Source organism: Acanthochromis polyacanthus, chromosome 21, assembly GCF_021347895.1.
Source record: "Acanthochromis polyacanthus isolate Apoly-LR-REF ecotype Palm Island chromosome 21, KAUST_Apoly_ChrSc, whole genome shotgun sequence".
Classification (NCBI taxonomy): domain Eukaryota; kingdom Metazoa; phylum Chordata; class Actinopteri; family Pomacentridae; genus Acanthochromis; species Acanthochromis polyacanthus.
The window spans coordinates 1,304,825-1,328,049 of record NC_067133.1 but is presented as its reverse complement, the minus strand read 5'-3'; the positions used below and the strand labels follow the sequence as shown (position 1 = coordinate 1,328,049).

The window sequence follows — 23,225 nt, the reverse complement described above, 5'->3', positions numbered from 1 at the left end:
AATTGTATTTACATTTGTATGTATATATTTATAATTTTATTGGGTTAAGATTGATGCTCCTGCGAGATATGATGTATATGGTTCAGGTGCACAGCAGGTAGCAGTGAAAAGAGACTTTTTGAATTGTTTTAATGTTTTTTTTTTAGTCATGGCATTCATTCTCGCTACTTACAGTCATAGTGTATCTGCAAAGGCACAAAACATTTAGTCACTGGTATCTATATAGTATTTTACTTTATGACCAAAATGACAAAAGTCAGACAAAAAAAGTAAACAACAAAAACAAGACAAAATGTTGAAAAAAATGAGACACAAAACGCCAAAAACGGGGGGAAAAAATGACAGGAAATGTGACAAATGACAAGAAACAAAACAATCAAGAGGCAAAAAAATTAAACAAAAAAGGTTACAAAGTGGCAAAAAACTGGACAAATGACTAATGCGAGACAAAAACACAAATGAGACAAAAAATGACAAAAGTAAGAAACAAAACGACAAAAAATAGATAAAAATACAAGCAAGACAAAAAGGAAACACAAAATGACAAAAATGTGAGACAAACAAAAGTCAGATCAAAAACAACAAAAACAAGACAAAATAATACAAAAAAGGACAAAAGAACAATGAGCAATCTAGTACTTTACTTTATGATCAAAACAACTTGTCATGGGCTAGGAATAATTTTAAATTTACAGTTTTACTAATTTACAATTTGAAGTTAATGTCTTCTCTGTAATTTTTCCACTCTACAAAATCGTCCCGCGGGCCAGATTGGGCCCTCTGGGGAGTCGGTTTTGGCCTGCGGGCCACAAGTTTGACACCCCTGCTGTAAGCGATGCAACATCCTATTATACTGCCTTTCTGTATATTATTAATTATTTCGATAGTCGTGGACATACCTGTATGAAGGTGTGGTATCAGCGGACGGACAGAGGGACGAGGACAGACAGAATGACTATTCTACATGGACGGAGGGAGTTTTATACAGAGAGGTGGGGGGGCATTTTGTATGTGTGTGTGTGTGCTATCTCATCACAATGTGTGTGTGCATGCTGTGAGAATTACTGAGTCTCTGAGTATACAATACAAGAATAACTGCAAGTCTGAGTGTGCAATGTGCAGATGTGTGTGTGTGTGTGTGTGTGTGTGTGTGTGTGTGTGTGTGTGTGTGTGTGTGTGTGTGTGTGTGTGTGTGTGTGTGTGCGTGCGTGTTCAGGGCTGGAGGCCACGTGTGGATTAAGCGGAGGCAGAAAGACGAGCACCTCGCAGGATTAAGGGAGAACAGAGGGAGGATGACCTCAGCGGACAAATGGAGGGATGCCACAGGGCAGGTGGAGGGGGGGAGGACAAAATGGAGAGGGAGGGTGTGACTAATGGATGGATGGATGGAGGGAAAGCTGGCACAGACGAGCTAAACAAAAGAGGAGAGGCTATTTGTGAAAAGACAATGGGTACTTCATTAACACTGGGGTAACTATATGAGGAGCAGAGGCAGTTAGTGGGTCTGATGGCGCTGAGGAAGGGATGGAAGGAAGAAGGTGTCAGTCACATAATTACATGTTTTGTATCTTCTGTTTAATTATCTAATTAAATATTTTGTCTAACATAATTTAATTGTATTTAATGTTTGATTTTCTTTTTAAAAGTTTTATTGCATTAAACGTTTTTCTCTTTGATTTAATTGCTTTTTTATTGTAGTTTATTTCTTTTTTTCTGTCAAGATTTCAACCCCAACATTAAAAATTAAACAAACCCTTAAATCACAATAAAAATACTTCTGTTGTCATAATCATGAGTTAGTCAGTTATTCAGTTTATCAATTCAACTTTATTTGTTTAGCACCTTTCACACAGATGACAAAACTACACAAGCATAGAGAAAAAAAAACACTAAAACAATGATTAAAACTCAAAAACATATTTTAAAAAAAGATTTAACATGGGAGTTTATTGAAGTCTTCTTGGGCTCACACAGTAAATCATTTAAAATAGAAACTTGATATTCAGTGTAAGGAAACTGCAGAGCGACAGAAGAACCAACAATATCTCCTGTTTTCTCCTTTAATGAGTCGACTCTTCTGCTGCTTTCAGACCAAAGAACTTCAGACTCTTCACAACCTGCTCAAACTCTTGGTACAGGACCTCACCACACGGGTCAACAAGGTTTCCTTCTCATTTCTACTCTGAAGCTCACCTTCTCCTGCTCAAACCGCTGGCAAATGTTTGTGCTGCTCTAAAGTCTGGTCTCCAGAACTTCCTAAAAAGTCTCTTCTGCTACAGGTTGCTTTGTAGAACTGTTCCAGAAAACCTCACTAAACCACATGGAGGGGCCTCAAGATAGTCGTCCAAATGAAACCGTACAAAAACCAAACTAGCACAACCCAAACGCTAAAGTCTCCTGCAGCCTACCAGAGAAGCTCTTTAAACAGAGAATCAGGACAGGAACTCTTACCTTCTGGACAACCAACGTTGGTCCACAAACAACCAAAAACCTCTAAAGACTCACTACAGCCAAGATAAAGACACAACTGAGCTGCACCAAATCCACTAATCACTGCACAGATTAGCACCAAGAGCTAACTGTGGCTAAAGAACCACATTTACCAAGACAACTATCAGTACAAAGCCCTAAAACACACCAAGAAACACATTAAAGAGGATTTTATTGCTGGAAGCTGCAAGTAGTGATATCACGCTCGAGCCAGTTTGCTCGACACAGTCCCGAGCTTTTGAAGCGAAAGTGTTCCGAGACAGTGTTTCGATCCCTGCTTCAGCACGCCCACAGTCACGTGACTATCGAGAGCGAGGCCTCATTACGTCACATCACGTGTCGCGGTCATAGACTGTATATATAGTGGACGTAGCATCTGGCTCCAGAATTGAAGCCAACCCGGAAGTGTCAAAAACTTGCAATATCACGCCGTCCACTAGGGTTGGCTCCAAGAAGCTTTTTCTCCATAGACCCCAATTCATTTTTGGAGAAAATAAAATTTGATAGACTGATGTTCTACAGCTCAGGATTTTTTTCCCGTTAGTTTTCATGGTCAAAATGAGAGATCAGGTGGCCGATCTTAAAATAAATCAATACTGAATTTTAAATAAATCGTTAAAGTTGGCGGAGCCAGGGGGCGTGGCTATACTTGATGGACAGCAACAGAAGCCTCTGTGGTAAAACGTGGGCGGGATAAAAGAGTCCTCAGCCAATCCTGCCCCTAGTTGCTCTCCGGTCCAGGCTGTTTGATGACGCTTTTTATGTCACTGGCTACAAAAAATCCAAAACGGCGACCAGGAAGTAGCAAAATCCGGGCTTCATTTTCTTGGCGTTGAAACCAACGGGTGACGTCACGGTTAGTTTACGCCTGGTCGCGGTGCTTCAGGTGAACTTTGAAGGGGTCGGACATTTCAATCTGTCCAGGTCTTAAAAGGCAAAGGGGTCTGATTCACTCCTCAAACTGTAGGTTTTTGAGAGGAGATTACGCTAGCGCATTTGCCATTTTGAGAGAAGTTTAGGAGAGTATACATTTAGTTAGAATTTAGTTTAGATATATCTAGTTGCATTTCATACATTAAATAACACACAGATACATACGCATAGATTCACTCATACACACACAGATTCACACATACACAACACACATTCATTCATAGAAACACACTATACATATATGCACACAAACATACATATATAACGTTTTAAAACATTTATTGCAAGTACAAAGCAGTGTGAGACAAGCAGTCCTGAGGGTTTTTCATTTTTTCCCACTTGGATGCAGTTCTGACACATGACCAGCAGATGTCACTCTTCTGGTTGTGTCAAATGCTTCGAAGCAATGTGTCACTCTTGAAGCAGATGTGTCAAAGTGGTTCACTGCTTCATGAAGCTTCGATTTCACCATCACTAGCTGCAAGCCAACGCCTAAAGAACAAACTAAAGCAATGGAGCCAAACCCGGTTCATTGAAGAGAAGCAGAGGAAATATTTGACTGCAGACATAAAGCAGGAAGACACTGAGCTGATGTGTTCCTGATAACACCAAGCAGGCACCTGGACAGCCAATAGGAACACAGCTTACTGGAAGTCCAGAGGGCTGGCTTAGTGAAGGAAATTTAGTTTAAAGTTGAAGCAGAAAGTTAACAAAGAAAGTTGAAAACCACCTTCTGATCCCTGAAATCTCTGAGTATACACACAAAGAACTCCTGAACATGTCAAACTGGGTCCAGCGAATTTCACTGGACTTTGGTTGATTTTTATGTGAATGTTCTTAAGAAACATTTCTGTTTTTACACCAAAATATGTTCAAAGATTTCCCAAAAATGTTGAAAATGTGGACATCAGAAGTTTCACTGTGAAAATAGATCCCCCCCCCCCACACACACACATTTTTAAACTTTAAAATGAGTCAATTTTGACCTGCAGGACGACACGAGGTCTAACTGATCGCTAACTACAATAGACGTATTTTAGCAGTCTGTTTTCCAAATACACATCAGCAGGTTTTACCCAACATCCATTTAAAGTCTTAATGAACCTCCATTCTGCCAACGTTTAAAAAAAATCCCTGCTTTTTAGTGGCTAATTGTTTCATTCCATTCATGAACTTGCGGCTTTTTTCCCTGGAAGTAGCTTTCTTCTGCCGCTGATGAGGCCTTTGAAACTGACATGAAACAATAAATTAAAGGAACTCTAACCCAAAACAGCAAACTAAAAGAGGTTTTAGTCAACAGATTCACTGTTAATGTGAGTTAGACTGGATGGCTGTAAACTGAAAAGCTTTCTGGGAATCAAGGCCTACTTACCTCTTGACTTTACTTTCCCACAGTTTTTTACATTTTCTTTTATCAACTGAAGTGCGTCATTCTATTTACATATGGCACACTAGAGAAGCTTGCCACCCGTGTATTTTTCAGAAATGCCAGTCATTGCGTATGGGAAAATATTAATGGTATTTAACCGCTCCTCCAGTCTACAGCCAGGGAGAAGCGTGAGAGTGGAACAGATGTGGATTGGGATCAACAGTAGGAGGAGAGAGATAAAAGAGGACGGAGGGTTAGCCAGAGCAGATCCAGAAATAGAGATGCTTCATTCGTTCACTTATTTCCATGATAGGGGAGGTTTCCAGTTCGCAAGGAGAGCTCCAAACAAGTGGCCTGTTACAGTAGCCCAGAATACGGTGGCGCCCGTAACATAGCCACATGGCAATTAATCATAACACTTAAATGACTGAAGAGAGGGTGCACCACAGAATGAAAGTGATTCTATGTTTATAAAGATCGATACAAGACGCTTCCAAAAGATGTCACCCTGGCAGAGAATTAAATTCTCTGCCAGGGTGGGTCTAGTTACCCTCCATTAGGCTCGAGGCTGGATTCTCCTAAAACTGGCCGGACCAATCACCATGAAGTGTAGAGTCAGAAGGCGGGCGTAACTAAGTGACGACAGAGGCACGACGATTCTGACAGAAACAACCGGCGCACAATAAACAGTTATCTTTCGACTCGGCTTTGGCCACAGCCCTTAAAGATTTGAAGCTAAAATTCAACTTGAAAGATAAACAAAGGACGGCACTGAAGTGTTTCATTGAGAAGAAAGACGTATTTGGACTTATGCCGACGGGATATGGCAAATCCTTAATATACCAGTTGGCTCCGCTGGTTGGGAAGCTAATGGGACTTAGCCACAATCCGCCGGCGCTCTAGGAACTACGTCAGCCTATTCGTTGCGTTGATTGGTTGTATACCTACCCAGTTGCTGCAGAGTGATTTGAAAGACAACCTTTTAGCCCGCCTCCCTCCCTGTCGAGCGTTCCTAGACCCTTGTGCCTTCAGAAACATGGGTCTAGCGTGGCTATGCTAGCTACATGTGAGAGTACCAACATGCGATATGCCTCTGAGATTTCACTGAAATGCTTCACTTAAAGTACATTTACTAGCAAAATAAACAAAAAAAAGAGAAGCTGCTGAAGACCATTAGCTCAAAGTAATCTTCATGAATGACATTTTTCTACTCATCGAAGGGCAAAGATACTCCAGGTTTTTTGTTTAATCACAACAAAGTTCAATCAAGCAATCAAAAATCAATTTATTCTCGATGCGTATTTGATAAATTGTCAGTGATGTGAGTATTTAAAGATCTGACTGCTTTTTTTGTTGTCTTTTTTGTGTGCAGCCCTCCTAAGTTCCTGTACATCTGTTACTGTAGAAGCACTGAGCTGTCGGAAGCAAACAGGTAGGACTGACTGCACGCAAAGGTGACAAAGACTTTCACCCACAGGTTTGTTCAGGAGTAATTTGAAGTTCAGCGTGCACACAGCCTTACTCCTTCTCTGAAGTCACCCAAAAAATGAGCATAAAGGTGTAGAGTAAGTGGAGGTTAGGGTTGTAAAAGCAGCCGCCTGTCACTTAATCCTGCATAACTTTCAGCCTTAATACAATTCAAACAGGTGACTTTTATGAAATTTTAACTCCCGTGCAGCTTTCATCAACGAGGAAATTAGCCAAGCTGTGGAGATTGAAACATTTTTTGTATCTGTCTGTTTTTTTCTTGTGAATTTGGGCATTTAAGAGCTTTTAGAGCCTCACGTTGGCATTTGAGGAACTGCGGCTTCCTTTTTTTAAGTGAAACGCAAAAGAGAAACATCTTCTTTTCCCTCACCAGCGATTAATCACTGAATTTGTTAGGGATTCTGCAGAGCTGGCCAAAATTTTAACTTTCACTTTCATAACATGAGGCTGTGTAAAACGAAAAGCTTGAATTCTTTTGAAGACAAATTTGTGAATATTTTACTCCAGGTTTTGTCATCAACTAAGCATAGATCAGGAAAAATACTGCTCTGTACTATATTCTAACAAGTTATGTGTTTATGTCACTAGAACAAAATTAAAATTTTAAAACATTTTTTTTTTCCCACTAAGTTTTTATTTTCCTCTTTGGAACAAACATTTAGGTTTGACTGAGTGTCTAAGTTCCATCTATACCTCTGAATTAAATATACTTTCCACATGCATCTAAAAGAAAATTCTCATAAAGTGTTTCACTAATAAAGTTTGTTGACATTAACTACCTGAAAATGAATCTAATATCTGCATTAGAGCCAAAAACTAACTGGGATCCATTAGAAGCTCAACACTTTTAGACTTTGCTGTTATTTTTCTGATAAATGGACTGAAGTCATGAATGAATTAACAGAGAAATGCGACCATATAAAAACAATTTTATTATCACAGCTTCATGTTGGAAGACAAAATAAATATCTGTCCATTTCTTGTGTAGTTTCAGGAAGACACCACCGGCAGAGTGACTGTGAGGATCTGCAGGAAAGAAAACGCAAAGTGTACAGCACGTGAGGACACATTTTGTTTGTGTGTTGAGCATGGGTGTGGTCCTGTATTTCGGTGTTGAATAATTCTGTTGAGTTCTGCTTTATTAATGTCAGTTTACAATAAACAAAGGCTAGTGGAATGTACACAATTGCTCAGAGGTTAGAGGTACAACAGAAATAAAAAAAGACAAAATGCAAAGTGTGTAAGTGGATGACAAGGAATAGTGTGTAAAAAGATAAAATCACACACGTACAAAATGTAAACTGTAGACTAATAAGAAGAAAAAGAAACAGAAAATGAACTGAAGGTAAACATGTTACCCTTGTTCTCCTGTGTAATCTCTTAATGCCATCATGTACACACAGTGCAACACGTATGTTTTACCCAGACGTGAACTAACCGTGACGTCACCCGTTGGTTTCAACGCCGAGAAAATGAAGCCCGGATTTTGCTACTTCCTGGTCGCCGTTTTGGATTTTTTTGGAGCCAGTGACGTAAAAAGCGTCATCAAACAGACTGGACCGGAGAGCAACTAGGGGCAGGATTGGCTGAGGACTCTCTTATCCCGCCCACATTTTACCGCAGAGGCTTCTGTTGCTGTCTATCAAGTATAGCCACGCCCCCTGGCTCCGCCAACTTTAACGATTTATGTAAAATTCAGTATTGATTTATTTTAAGATCGGCCACCTGATCTCTCATTTTGACCATGAAAACTAACGGGGAAAAAAATCCTGAGCTGTAGAACATCAGTCTATCAAATTTTATTTTTTCCAAAAATGAATTGGGGTCTATGGAGAAAAAGCTTTTTGGAGCCAACCCTAGTGGACGGCGTGATATTGCAAGTTTTTGGCACTTCCGGGTGGGCTTCAATTCTGGAGCCAGATGCTACGTCCACTATATATACAGTCTATGGTTTTAGCGTGTAGTGCAGCGTGTACCTGTGTGCTGCTGTTGTACTGAGCCACGCTGTTCTCCCGGTCGATGAGAAAGGGGTGGAAGATGTCGAGGTGGAACAACGAGGGCCGAGCCGTCAGCACCAGCCGGTCCTCTCCAACGTCCAGAACCAGAGAGCGGGACGACGGCTGCACAAGAGAAAAGGTCACGCAGTTCACACTCTGCTGCACCCAGCTTTGACGTGATGATGATGATGATGTCGTATGACGTGATGAAGCAGCTTGTCTGACAAATGATCAGTACAGGAAACCTTCACCTGAACACACTACAGTTAATAGAGATGTTTTATTCCATTAGCTACGTATATAAACAAAGATATCGTTATTACCATCAGTGTTATGGTGAAAGTGTTATTTCAGTCGCTTTACCACCCTGGCAACTATAAAAGAAGAACCTTAGTCTGGGCTTCATACTGTAAGAATTTATCCAGTGTTTAACGACTTTTCATAGAACTGCCTCTGTGTGTGAGCTCAAACGACTGCGGTTCCTGCTGCAGTAGTGCTGGCGGCATCTGACATGAGTCACCGCTCAATATGAGACAACAAGGCGCAGCATCTGTACTGGATTATATAAAAGCTTGAACCGTTTTCTCACAGTTTGGAGGCGTACACTGCAAGTGGACCAACCGCTAAGTTGTTATTTTTAGAAATCTACAGGGTGGGCCATAAGTTTCCAGACACAGGAAAATGTATAATGCATGTTTTTCATGCTTCAGACACCCTGAAGACGCGTTTGATGCAATCTTTGGGGGCACATCAGGGGAAGAGCCGAGACATAAATTATCTCAAAGAACGCATCAGCAACGGCGTTACAAGCAGAACTTCAACTGTGCTAATGCAAGTTCATCAGCAGTGAAAAACACGTATTAATGTGCGTTATTATGAATCAGTGGTAATCATATAGAGCTCATGATGTAAATAAAAACAATTGTCCAGCATAAAATGTTTAGTTTTTTGCTATGCATGGAAAATTATGGCCCACTCTGTAGAACAGTATATTTTAGAAAACATCCCCCTAATAAACAGCTGAGTCATTCCTCCACACCTGTACAGTATTCCAATGGATGTGTTCAGTACTTTTTACCTGTATCATCACAGCGCAGTTATCATTTTGCACTACTGTGTTTATATATTCCTTTCTTCCTTGTAAATATCTGTATACATTGTGTTATCTTTATTTTTATTACTACTGTTTTTCCCCTGTTCTTTCTATAGTTTCTTTTTTTTTAAATTATTATTCTCTTCCATATTCCATAAACCTAATTCCTTGTATGTTGTGTACAAACTTGGCCATTAAAGCTGATTCTGTTCAGAACTTTTCTGTTTTCCAGATTCATGCAGAACTTGAATTATTAAATTAAAATTCCATACTTCTACATAATACAAAGGATTCTCATGTTGTTCAGCCGCACCCAAAAAAAGTGACCTTGGACTGCACATTTAGCATCTTTTACTAGATTTAATTAGGCCTTTCTACATCCTGCTTGGACGTCACAGTTGCCCCGACAGGCCGGTCGGTTTAAATGGTTCAGATCTGCATGTGAAACATACAACAGAAGAGAGCGAACAGGAAAGGAGAGGAGAGTGGCTGAGACAGGAGTGCAGTTACATATCTGTGTGTGTTCTCAGTCTTACCACTCCAGGAAGTTTTATTTCTGCCACGAGGTGCTCTGGATCACCAGCAGGAGGCTCTACAAACAGAGTGAACTCTGGTCTGGACACCCAGACCAAAAACATGTCAGCATTTTGCTCCACTCGCACATTTTATCAGCTAGAAAGGCAGCTAGAAAGAGAAGCGTCTCACCTTTTAGGCGCAGCAGCAGAGTTCTCCCTGCAGTTAAAGGAGATTTTATCAGGTCACACATCATTAGCTCAGCTGCCACACAGATCGCTGCACGTTTCAGCTTTTCGCTCTGCAGCACACACTTGGTGAAATTCCTAAAGTAATCATCTCCATTGTGCTGCAGAACTACATCTGTACTGCAGTTCTCATAAAGAACGAGCAACCACATCAGTGCACTTAACCCTCATGTCGTCCTGCAGGTCAGATTGACCCGTTTTAAAGTTGAGGGGGAAAAAAAATAGTTTCACAGTGAAACTTCTGATGTCCGCATTTTCAACATTTTTGGGAAATTTTTGAAAATTTTTTGGTGGAAAAAAAGGAAATTTTAAAAATGTTTCATCCACAAGAAAGTCAACCAAAATCCAGCAAAATTCACTGGATTTTGGTTGATTTTTCTGTGAATGCTCTTCAAGAAATTATTAGAAGTTTTACTGATATATATGGAATCATTTTAGATTTTTTTTAGGATTTTGAAGAGTTTTACTAATTTTTTGAAAATATTTAAAAGAATTTTCTTTCCACATTTGGGGATTTTTTTTTTTTTTTTAAATAAAACTTTTATGGAATTAATGGAATTTTCTTCTTGAAGATTTTGCAAATTTTCAGAAATTTGGGGAATTTTTTTGCTGGATGTTTTTCAGACAAGGAAACAATATTTTTCGGTGCCCATAGATGAGGACAATAGGAGGGCTAAAGACTCTACATACTTGTTTTAGCAGCCAGGAAAACAATCCCCGCAACAGATTACTAATCATCCTCCAGTGTTTAAACCCAGGGACGTACTGAGGCTGCAGCTCCTGGATCACCGGCCTGCTCTTCGTACGGATGTTCTGCTCGCTCACAGACCCCAAGAACTTTCTGTTCTTCAGCACCTTCCAGTCTGCAGAAACAAACACAAAACAGACGAAATGAGAAGTTCTTAAACCATGGGGAAACGTTACACCGACACACACGTACCTCTGCTTAGCTCCAGGTTGTATTTATTCTCTAAACCTTCCACAGACACCAGAATGACAAACTGCTGGAATAAAGGATCCTCCTACAAGACACAATCATAAAAACACATTTTAGATTCTTATTTATCACACATGTAAGAACATTTTATTGTTTATTGCAGGGGTGTCAAACTCATTCTAGTTCAGGTTCCACATTCAGCCCAATTTGATCTCAAGTGATCCAGATCAGAACAATCACAGCATAACAACCTATAAATAACCACAACTCCTCATTTAAATCGCAGCTATCTAGAACTGAACAACAGTAGTACTTTACATTATGATAAAAAAAAGCCCACAAAAAACAAGACAAGATATTACAAAAACAAGACACAAAATGACAAAAAAATTACAAAATATGAGACAAACCGCATGAAATAAAAGAAAAAAAAAGACAAAAATTAAACAAAGTTACAAAAAATGGAACGAACACCACAAGCGAGACAAAAAAGTTACAAAACATCAAATACGATGCAAAAAACAATGAATAAAGTAAAACACAAAATGATGAAAGCGAAGAAAAAAAGACAAAAAAGAGAAACAAAACGAAACAAAAGGCTAAAAGTTTGACAAAAAAGTTGCAAAGCAACAAAAAATGGACAAACGACAAAAATGAGAAAAAAAATACACAAATAACACAAAAAATGACAAAAGCAAGAAAAAAATGACAAAAAAGAAAACACAAACGAGGCAATAAAAAGACACAAAACAACCAAAATAATGCACAAAACAAATAAAACATAAAATGACAAAATAGAGAAAAAACATAAGCGAGACAAAAATGAAAAAAAAAAAACTAGAAACAAAACGACAAAACTCAGACAAAAACGACAAAATGACAACACATTACAAAAATGAGACACAAAATGACAAAACAACAAAGAACAATCTAGTATTTTACTTTATCATCAAAACAACTTGTCATGGTCTAGAAATTATTTTAAATTTATGGTTTTACTCATCAACAATCTGCAGTTAATGTCTTAATTTTACCACTTTGAGGGTCGGATCGGACCCTCTGGAGGACCACTTTTGGCCCACGGGCCTCATGTTGGACACCCCTGGTTTATACTGTACTCTAGAGAGGCCTAATCTTGGTCAAATGGAGGTGATAACTAAAGATCAACGCATTACTACATATGAAATGTAAAACGTTTTCATTTTGTAGTTTGTTTTTCAACCATCGTACGGATTAAAACCACACACCTGACACCTCTGGAAGAACTCCTGGTTGATGACTACATCATAAGCTGTGCAGCCCTGAGAGCCTGAAAGTAAGAGCAGAGACACGTGTTGAATTCAGGCAAACAGACTCATCATGGAGCCTTAAAACAAACAGGACAATGAGGACACAGGTCAAACTAATTCTCTTTAAGTGAGCCTCCTCTGTTAGGAACTCACAGGAAACTAAAATGTGGGAACAGCATCTACATATAAACACCGTGGCCTCTCAGCTGTGTAATGTTTGGATGTCTGGATGTGTGTGTAAGTAAGGAAACCAGTTAGTGTGTAAAAAAAAAAAAAAAAAAAAAAAAAATTCTAAGATCCGTCTCCGTTTTAGAGTCAACAGAAACATCTCCAGGAGCTCAGCTTGGTTTGCAAAATACTTTTGAAAGCACTTTTGTGAAATGTTTAGTTGCTTTGGAAATACAACAGAGCTTCTGATATGTTTTAGTGATTTAAATGCTGATGTTCTCACGGGAAAGCTCATGCCTTTATTCTTTAGGTGCAGAGGGGGTCCTCGGTTTACGACGTCCTCGACCTACAGCATTTCATTGTTACGTCAGAACTGGTTACATGGAACTAGTTGAGGAGAGGAGTGGATGAATACGTCATCAAGTGGCGCTATAAGACGGCTTTGCTTACATTCACCGCTTGTACCACATTGGATTGTGCTACAGTCACTAACTTTTTGCCCTTCGTTATCGCTCCCAAAGTAAATCGGACTCTTCTGATTGCATCACTATGCAAGTGAAATTAGAATAAAACACTGGGAACAGGGCGAAACACCAACAAACATGGATCAAGTTGTAAAAACAGGTCAACATATTACAGCAACCCTCTGTGATGAATGAGTAAGACTTTATCTGGTTCTCTGGTGATTTATTGAACATTCACACGGGATACTATGGGCCGTAGCCAACGCCAGAATAACTAACAAAACCTGATAACTTAGCTCCAGAATTAGCCGCTGTTCCCAGCTCTCTCTACAGCTGACTCTTGGCCAATCAGAGGTGAGCTAACTAAACAAGACACGTTCTCTGGAACTGAACAATAGACAATGAAATCTCAACATCAACAACAATATCAGTCCGTTACGACATTCTGTTATCTTCTTGTAAAATGATTCATACATGCCTGGACGTCGTTGATATTCACGACTTTTCCAAAGAACTGATCGTGTTGTGATGCACGTAACAGCTTGCTTACATTTTTCCCAGAGTTCAGACTTACGGTGAAAATCAATCTGTAGGCACGAAACTCTGACGTAGGTCAACGACCCCCGTACTAAAAAAAACCCAAAAAAATCAACAATAACTGGCATCAGGTAGAACACCAGACTAAATGAGTAACTGACAACCCCTTTTTGCAGATATCACAGCTTGCAAATAGCTTTTGTAGCCAAGATTCATTCTGTTCTTAATTTAGGAATTCTTAAGTGATTTCAAAGGTATTCTCCTGAAAATATTGATCACAAAACTTTCATTGAACTTCAACTGAGGGGATCATAAAGACGAATCCAAGAGCTTCAGGTTGACTTTCTTGAAGTAGTTCCTGCTCTATTCTGAGGTCTACTTTGAGTCCTGTTCACTCAGACTCAGAAATCAAAACTGGAAAAAACTGTTTTCGTCAAGTAGGTTTACGAGGAATCTGACTTGGTGTTGGAAAATATTGTTTCTACATTTTGCAGATGGAAACCAACCTCCTCTTCAGCTACACCTTCTGTCAAAAGTTTTAGGACACTGTCTCATTCAAATAAAGTAGAACCTGTCCTCCAACTTTTGACAGGGGGTGTATTTCATCACATGGATGTGATCAGGGCAGGACTCTGATCATACATGTAAAGTTTCAGGCAGATTGGAGCATGTTCAGGACATTTACACAGCATTTGAAATTTCATGGCGACGGATCAAAATTCCAGAGGCCGCCACGGACACGCCCTTTGACTTTGGAAAAAGATTTTAATAACTTTGGATCATTAAGGCCTCCTGTATGTACTGGCCCAATTTGAGGTGAATTGGAGTTTCCCCCTAGGAGGAGTTTGCTCTAGAAAACAATGAAAAATGGGCAAAATCTGACATTCAACGCAAAATAGCTCACTTCCTGTTGGGTTTGGAATGTGGCTGTCACTGACTTTTTTGTTCAGCCTGATGTGCTGCATTTGTGTACCAAACTTGGTAGATACACCCCCTGTCAAAAGTTGTAGGACAGGTTCTACTTTATGTGAATGAGAAAGTGTCCTAAACTTTTGACATGGGGTGTATGTAACATTTCCTGTGCTGCCAGCTGTGACATAACCCCCAACGATAAACATCTCCAGGCACGTAACGATGTGTCTCTGAATCCACCTGTGGGAACCTTCACCAAAAGGCTTGGTACCGCCCGGCAAAACTGCGTTGCCGGAAGGTATTGTTTTCAGCTGCATGGTCTTGCTTGCTTGTGTGTTTGTCTGTAACACTTTGGTTTCGGCGCAATAACTCCATAAATATTGATGTAGCCTCACCATATTTGGTACACAGGTCTACCATAACAAGACACAGGTCAAGTTCGCATTTGGTGACCGTGACCTCATTTTCAAGGTCACAGGGGTCATCTTTGTCGCCGGGCGGTCCAAGTGTGGTAAAACCTCTAGTTTGAACTTCTATCCATAAACCACTCAGTGCTGCTCTGCACACTTCACGCTCTGACTTTCTTGATGAGCTTGCACATTTCCTTCTCTACCACATGAATCCTGTTTGTGCACCAACTCTGCACAGCCAGACGATACAGCAGTTATGGAATGTGCCCACAGGGACCAAAACCTGAGCTTCAAACTGTACATGGTGAACTTGGTTACATTAAAACACAGAATAAGAAATCACAGAGCTGAACGGACCAGAACAATATTGTCTCCCGCCATTTTTTTCCACTCCTCCTTCTCTATTGTCTCGGTTGTCTATGCTGACGTGCTGCTGTTACAAATTAATTTCCTATTAAGGATCAATAAAGTCTATATTCTATTCTATACTATTCTAATCTATAAGACGGCGCATTAAACAACATTAGGTAAATTCTTTAGAAACGCAGGTTTCACAAGTAAAAATACTGCTTCAGAGATGCAGGATGCAGCCAGGAAGGGTGTCCAACATGCGGCCCGCGGGCCAAAAGTGGTCCTCCAGAGGGTCCGATCAGGACCTCAAAGTGTAAAAATTACCGAGAAGACTGCAAACTGTAAATCTGTAAAACTATAAATTTAAAACCATTTCTAGACCATGACAAGTTGTTTTGATGATAAAGTGAAATACCAGATTGTTTATTGTTCTTTTATCATTTTGTGTCTCATTTTGTCACTTGTGTGATTTATCCATTTTTTGTCGTTTTGTCCATTTTTTAATCTAATTTTTTGTCTCTTGTTTTTTTTTAGCTGTCATGTGTCTCATTATGTCACTGTCTTGTTTTTTGCGATTTGTTCCTTTTTGTTGCTATGTAACTTTTTTGAATAATTTCTTGCTTTGTTTCGTATCATTTGTCTCATTTTTCCACGTTTTGCGTCTCATTTTTGTAATATTTTCTCTTGCTTTTTGGTCATAAAGTAAAATACTGTATCATTCAGTTCCAGATACCTGTGACTAAATGTTCTGTGCCTTTGTAGACACTGTGAACTGAGGAATAATATTGTTGAAATTGAATTCATTTGTCTTAAGAAATTTCAGATTGTTCATGACGTTCTGTAAAAAGATAGTTCCTTTAATGTGAACACTTTCAGAATGTACTTTTTTGCACCAAAACAAAGGAAGCACTTGTAGTTGTGGTTATTTATCAGTCATTCTGCTCTGCTTTTACTGCTCCGGCCCACTTGAGATCAAATTGGGCCGAATGTGGTTCCGAAACTAAAATGAGTTTTACACCGCTGCAGTAGATTATCTCATGCAAGCATCATAAAGCTGGAACACAATCCAGTAGATCAACCCTGCAGTTCTACTACCACATGACTGAGAATATTTGCGGAAGAAAAAATATCTTCTGGGGCATATGTAAAGCTCATGCTTCACAGATTCTTCCTGAAGGTTTTGTAGTGAAGCGCTGAGAAAACCATTGTGAAAGCTTACTGTGTTTACATAACACTTTCTAAAGCTGCTGCCAAGAATTCAGTAAGCGCACGGGCAGGTCTGAACAAAGATTTATGGTTACTGCAAAGCTTTTATGTGACCTCCAGCGCATTCTTGACTTTCTCTTTCCACCTAATTTCCAGCGCATGCTCGTGTGGAAACATCTTACCATTAATTAACCACGCCCGACGGCTACGTCGGTGGGGTTATTGCATTCTGTGCGGCATCTGGCTGGGTAAGTATGTATGTATGTATGTATGTATGTATGTATGTACGTGGCTATGTCCGGTCCGATATCTCTGCAATCGCTGAAGTCAGGATAATCAAACTTGGCACTGAAGATCAGTCTAAGGTCCCCTGCTCAGTTGTGGAGTTACAGGTCTGCAGATCAAGTAGGGAGGGAGATACGCACGATGATGAAAATTGATACATACTGCATCACTTGTATAGGGAGCACAGGGTTTTCGCCAGCAGAGGGTGTGGTTCTGCCCTCTACTGAGGGCTCATCTAGTTCTTCTTCTTTTCCTTTCGTCTTTTCCCTTCAGGGGTCGCCACAGCGAATCAATTCCCTCCATCTAACCCTGTCTTCTGCATCCTCTTCTCTCACACCAACTACCTTCATGTCCTCTTTAACCACATCCATAAACCTCCTCTTTGGTCTTCCTCTAGGCCTCCTGCCTGGCAGTGGGAAACTCAGCATCCTTCTACCAATATATTCACTCTCTCTCCTCTGGACATGTCCGAACCATCTCAGTCTGGCCTCTCTGACTTTATCTCCAAAGCCTCTAACATGTGCTGTCCCTCTGATGTACTCATTCCTGATCCTATCCATCCTGGCCACCCCCAATAATAATTATTATTTTTTGGAGCGATTTACCGTTACACTTTACACTCGTTCACTCAGGGAAAATAATTATACCGACGGGAGATCGATCGAAGGTGAATTGAGCCAAAAACAACAGAATCAATATTCAACAGTCTTTCTTTCAGAAGAAGAAAAATTGCATTCAGGACCATTCAAGTGCACTATTAACCCTCGTGTCGTCCTGCGGGTCAAACTGACCCGTTTCAAAGTTTGAAAATATGGGGGGAAAAAAATATTTTCACAGTGAAACTTCTGACATCCACATTTTCAACATTTTTGTTTGAACATTTTTTGGAGGAAAAAAAAAAGAAATGTTAAAAATGTTTCTTAAGAATATTTACAATTTTTTTTTTTTTTTACCAAAGTCTAGCAAACTTCACTGGATTTTGGTTGATTTTTAGGTGAATGTTCTTAAGAATTTTCTTGCCAAATTTGGAGGATTAGACTAATAACAAAACAACCCAAAAGCTAAGGCTAACCCACTGTTGGTAACACCAAGGCAGGAGAACAAAACAACAAGGGAAATTTAACTAACAAAAACTAAGCAACCAGAGCTCTGCACTAAAACCCAAAAGCTCCACCCAAACTGCTCTGGACTATAGGGAGCTAACACAGCCGCTATGCTAACCTAGGGAGAAAACAGATGATTTTCCTTGACCCAGAATCCACGGAGGACCAAGAGCAGACCAAGGAACCAGAGGAGTCAGGTAACCAAAAGCAAGCAGAGGTCAGCATGGAGGGACAAAGATGGAGGGATGTCCAACGCTGTTCGCAGCTTTAACTGAAATTTTCTTCCTGAAGCTTTTGCAAATTTTCTGAAATTTGAGGAATTTTTTTTCTGAAATTTTGGATTTTTTCAGACAAGGAAACAATATTTTTTGGTGCCCGTAAATGAGGACAACTGGAGGGTTAATCAATTAAACACGCTCTGATGCATTATAGTGGATAATATCAGCTAATAAGAGAAGACTTTACCATGTAATTGTCACAATTTCACTTTAATTTAACCATCTTAAATGGACCTCACAGGACACCTACTTGAGCATTTCTGTATAATAAATATAATCTACAGTACGTCTGCCAAATAAAATGTCTTCTTTGTGTTTAGGTACATACTGTTGTCTACTTCTGTGTGCGGCTCCCCGAGGCTCATGGGAACTCTGTAGCCGCTGGGGTCTTCTGCTTGGAGCAGCTCCACAAGCTCCTCTCTGGACAGCTCTGGTGGAGGCGGGACGGAGTTGGACTGACAGATGTTGATGAAAACCTTCTGCTTGTCTGGTTCAGAGGAAGTCTTCACACACATGCCTGGGAGAGGACAAAGAGAAAGGAAAAGAGAAAGCAGGAACGAAGCATGACGAAGAGAAAAGGCAAGAGCTAAAACATAAACAGTCTCATTAATGAGCAAACTGCCCTGCATCTGATATAAAACATCTGACACAAAAAGCAGAGTAATGAAGCTTACCAGGCTGTGGACGGATGACTTTGGAGTCTGGATTTTCATGCTGCATCTGTCCCATTGTCTAAACAGAAAAGCAGCAGTTTGTTTTTGTTATGTAATGGTTTGCAGACGTATAGTGCTGTGAAAGTGGAACAGAACAGGCAGTGCTTGACAGACCGGGTTCTGATAGAGCTTCTCTGAATGGTGCACTACTTTATTTCCTCAACCAAATGACAGCAGAGGTTAGAAAAGTTTTCTTAAAGCATCTTAAACTGGCCAAAGTTTCTCATTATCAGATCACCTGCTATGCCACTAGTCCAACAATTAAAAATGCATAAAACACAAAACGTTTTTTTCTCTTTTTTTTGATGAATTGTGGGCTTTTGAGAGCATACAGTGTTCCCTGGATGCTTTCTTACAGATGATGTCGATCCTCTCATCCTCAGGGCAAACTGATCGTTACTGTCTTTAGCTGTAAGATCAGTTTGTTCTGAAAGACCAAAAATATTATTTTGTGTTTCTTTATGGTTTTCTAAAAATGTCATGTCATCATTATTTCTTTTGGAAACAGAAAAAATACAACAGGAGGACACAAATCCGTAACGGTTTCCTGGTTAAAGGAATAGTTACCCATTTTGGAAACACATTTACTAAAAGTAGGATGATTGATATCATTAGGAAGGTACCAAGGGAAGGTGGTTAGCTTAGCTTATCATAACAACAGGATGGATGGATGAATGAATGGATGGATGGATGGATGGATGGAAGGATGGATGGATGCATGGATGGATGGAAGGATGCATGGATGGAAGGAAGGATGGATGATGGATTAATGCATGGATGGATGGATGGAAGGATGGATGGAAGGAAGGATGGATGGATGGAAGGATGGATGGAAGGATGGATGGAAGGAAGGATGGAAGGATGGAAGGATGGAAGGATGATGGATGGATGCATGGATGGAAGGATGGATGGAAGGATGGATGGAAGGAAGGATGGAAGGAAGGATGGAAGGATGGATGGATGATGGATGGATGGATGCATGGATGGAAGGATGGATGGAAGGAAGGATGGAAGGAAGGATGGAAGGATGGATGGAAGGATGATGGAAGGATGGATGGAAAGATGATGGAAGGAAGGATGGAAGGAAGGATGGAAGGAAGGATGGAAGGAAGGATGATGGATGGAAGGATGGATGGAAGGATGGATGGAAGGATGGATGGAAGAAAGGATGGACGGAAGGATGGATGGATGGATGGATGGATGGATGGATGGATGGATGATGGATGGAAGGCTGGATGGATGATGGATTAATGCATGGATGGATGGATGGAAGGATGGATGATGGATGGAAGGATGATGGAAGGATGGATGGATGGATGGATGGATGGATGGATGAATGGATGGATGGATGCTGGCTCCAGCTTCACATTTACCACACAGACATGAGAGTGGCTTCGATCTTATCACAATCTCAGTAAGAAAGCTGTTTTCAGCGATGTCAAAATGCCTATTGTACAGACCAAAAGCTCAGTTTCAGAGCAACAAACGGGTCTGGCAGGACCAGTGGCTTCTAGTAGTCACTAACATTTCCAAAGACAGCGCTGTGTAGCTGACATTACTGAGCGAGTTAACGCTACGTCACCTCGATCCCCCCCCCCCTTTTTTTTACTGTGATTGTCACTTGCAGCCACACTGACTGCAGAAGTCTCACAATAAACACAAAATTACCTGTAAGAGCAGCTGCTGATACAGTTCCTCTTGTTGCTGTAACTCCAGCTCGGAGCTCAGAAGTGAGGAGTCTGTCATCGTTACTGTGGATAAGAATCCTGCAATCGAATAAGAAATGGAACAATTAAAGACCTAATTTTTACAATAACACATTAAAAAAAACAAATAAATAACAAATACCTGCAGTGCTGGTTAGATTTATCAGGTTAGCTTTGCCAAGCAATTCAGGGGCCGGTTCTGATAAAAAGTGAGACAATAATCAATGCATGGAAAGAACCCAGCATCCCATTAAAGAGGTAATCTCGCAATATGGTAAAGCATTTAAACTAGAACTAATAACTTCCCATAGTCAACTCAATGACCTCTGGTTTCTGTGCCACAGTAACGCCGCTAACAAGGGTCCACACCAGACTATGAACTACAGGTACAGTGACTGAATAAACTTTGCTTGTACTCCATTCCACATCCTTATCTTATCTCCAGGTATTTACTATGGCACAATTTTAGCAGGTTTTTAAGGGCATAAACCAGCCTACGCAGACACATACAACATGTCTAGGAACAGAAGAACAAACAGTTAGAGAATGCTGTAAACTTAACTGTCTGGTATCACATCCAGCGTTTGTCAAAAGCAGTTAAGATGACATCTGGTACCTGTATCAGTTTCATGAGCGGAATTTAGCCAAGAATTTCCATGTAGAGAGCAAATCGAGCCATCAAGTGAAGAGTATAACATCATGCTGCCAGGCTTAGATAACGAGGAAACAACAGCATGTATGCGGGCATTTTCACTGAAGTGCATTTCTTACAAACCACTCCCACGTATGAACCAGTAACAGCCTAATCCTGTGGATGACCAGTGAGGATGAAGATACCAAAAAGTAGAAATGCATCGCAAAATAGCAGAGAAGGGTTGCCGTACTGCATGATCCAAATTTACTGCAATCAATCAATCAATCAATTAAAATCTATTCATAGAGATCTTTACAACAACATAAAAGAAAACCAAAGTGCTTTAAATCAGCACGATAAAACAAAACATTACAATTTGGTTACCATAAAACCAAAACGCAGCAGACAATAACCATAAGGCGAAAAATTAAATAGATTCTATTCAACATTAAAAAAGTAACTTTGTGGAAGAAAAAATCTATGTAAAAATGCATCTTAAAAGAACATTTCCTATTTCAGTGACAGACGTATTGTACAAATAATCTGACAACAATTTAAACATTTAAATGAGGCATTTTGTGACAACATGAAAAAATAAAAGAGTCCCAGGAGTCAAAGGCACGTCTGAATAGGTGGGTTTTCAGTCTGGGCTTGAAAAGCGACAGGTCGGTGATGACGTGAAGTTCCAGCTAAGTTTACAGTGTTTGTTTTATTAAGATCCCCTATTAGCTTTTGCAAGGCAGCAGCTATTGACAACACCAAAATGCAGCATGTACACACAATGCATACAAATCAAAATTAGAGAACACACAAACATTACATACATGAATACACAATACACATGGCATACATGTACAGAACTCATATTGAACCAAGTGTGTGAAAGGCTGCTGCTCAGAGAACATTGTTTCCAGTAGTTAAGCGGATTTTTCTTAAGCAGTAACACGGGAGTTGAAAAAACTGCCTGAAGTAAGACTTAAACCTGCATCCTATCCACCTATCCCCCTTTCTCCCATGGCTAGTTCACACCAAACGCCCATCAGCCACAACACTGAGACCACTGACAGGTGAAGTGAAGAACAACAATCATCTTGTTATAATGCACCTAAACCGTTCAGGTCAAGCAACCTCTCATAACAACAGCAGTCCTTGATGCCAGTTTATACCCTGACACACCACAAAAACTGCTCAGGAGTGACCCAGAGAACACAACAGAGCTAAACTGCTCACTCTGGTTCCACTCTCTTCTCATTGAGCATCTGTGAGATGGTCTAGGATAAGCCTGATCTAATTCGATCCCACCCTGCAACCCACATTACCCACAGAATCCACTACCACAGGACATCCCCAGAGGTCCTGAGTCCATGCTCCACTGGGTCAGAGGAGTTTTATCACAGCGAATAAACTGAACTTTATGTGTAGAATCACAGGTTTCCTCTTCTAAACAGCTCATATCAACACAAAAGACAACTTCAACAGCAAAAATAACGCTTTCCACACATATAACTCAAACTATCAACCTTCGTAGTCAGCTGGCACTGTTGGAAACAGGCAGTTTTTGCAACCAGGTTCGTGTCATGACAAAATACTGGCTGCAAGCTATCAATGGACTCTTTCTTAGTCAAGGCTTCACTCAGTAATAAGTTCTCTTTCACTTTCCACACACAAAAACACGTCCCAGCATAAATATAGTCACATTTCATTCACCGTGCGAGGCTTCTTTACGTTATTACAGTTCTATCAGAGAAACAAACACATGTGCAGACAAAGATATCAGCTTCAGTTCACTTAGTTCAGGTTTGTGGAGGTTAGCTTAGCTTAGCTTAGCTTTAGCTATAGCTAACCCACCAACCAGCCGTACGACGTCTCTTTTTGTTTTGTTTATTCGTGTCAAATAATTCCCCACTCCGTTTTCGTGTGTTTACTGCGTTCGTCTTCTCGGCACACTTCAATAAATGATTACCTGTTTATTGTCCCGGTAACAGCAGACAAACTGCTATTAGAAGTCACACCGGTATCCAACGGAACCACAACAACAACAACATCCGAGTCGCGCCCTTTCAGAATAAAAGCACTGACAAGTCCAAACTCGCTGAAATCC

The 23,225-nt window shown here is 40.2% G+C and overlaps 2 protein-coding genes across 6 annotated transcripts in view; both read right to left on the bottom strand.

The window, feature by feature from the left end:
• Positions 1–8,359, bottom strand: part of tnnt1 (troponin T type 1 (skeletal, slow)) — a 22,004-nt gene extending 13,645 nt beyond the window's left edge. For all 3 annotated transcript variants that reach the window (XM_051940998.1, XM_051940999.1, XM_051941000.1), the window contains exon 1: positions 8,257–8,359. The gene's annotated coding sequence lies outside the window, so the exon portion shown is untranslated. The remainder of the gene's footprint in view (positions 1–8,256) is intronic.
• The window catches only part of pih1d1 (PIH1 domain containing 1), a 27,425-nt gene extending 4,200 nt beyond the window's left edge, over positions 1–23,225 (bottom strand). Inside the window, exons 1-12 of one of the 3 annotated variants that reach the window (XM_022207214.2) lie at positions 23,088–23,219; positions 20,633–20,689; positions 20,453–20,550; positions 18,746–18,803; positions 18,400–18,588; positions 12,316–12,377; positions 11,072–11,153; positions 10,898–10,994; positions 10,076–10,102; positions 9,907–9,985; positions 8,257–8,400; positions 7,190–7,306 (exon numbers count right to left, since the gene is read on the bottom strand). In XM_022207214.2, coding sequence (XP_022062906.2) covers positions 7,271–7,306; positions 8,257–8,400; positions 9,907–9,985; positions 10,076–10,102; positions 10,898–10,994; positions 11,072–11,153; positions 12,316–12,377; positions 18,400–18,588; positions 18,746–18,803; positions 20,453–20,530 — 852 coding nt within the window. In that variant the 5' untranslated portion in view covers positions 20,531–20,550; positions 20,633–20,689; positions 23,088–23,219 and the 3' untranslated portion in view covers positions 7,190–7,270. Of the gene's footprint in view, positions 1–7,189; positions 7,307–8,256; positions 8,401–9,906; positions 9,986–10,075; positions 10,103–10,897; positions 10,995–11,071; positions 11,154–12,315; positions 12,378–18,399; positions 18,589–18,745; positions 18,804–20,452; positions 20,551–20,632; positions 20,690–23,087 lie in introns of those variants that run through there. The other 2 variants (XM_051940995.1, XM_022207215.2) reach the window with 2 other exon arrangements.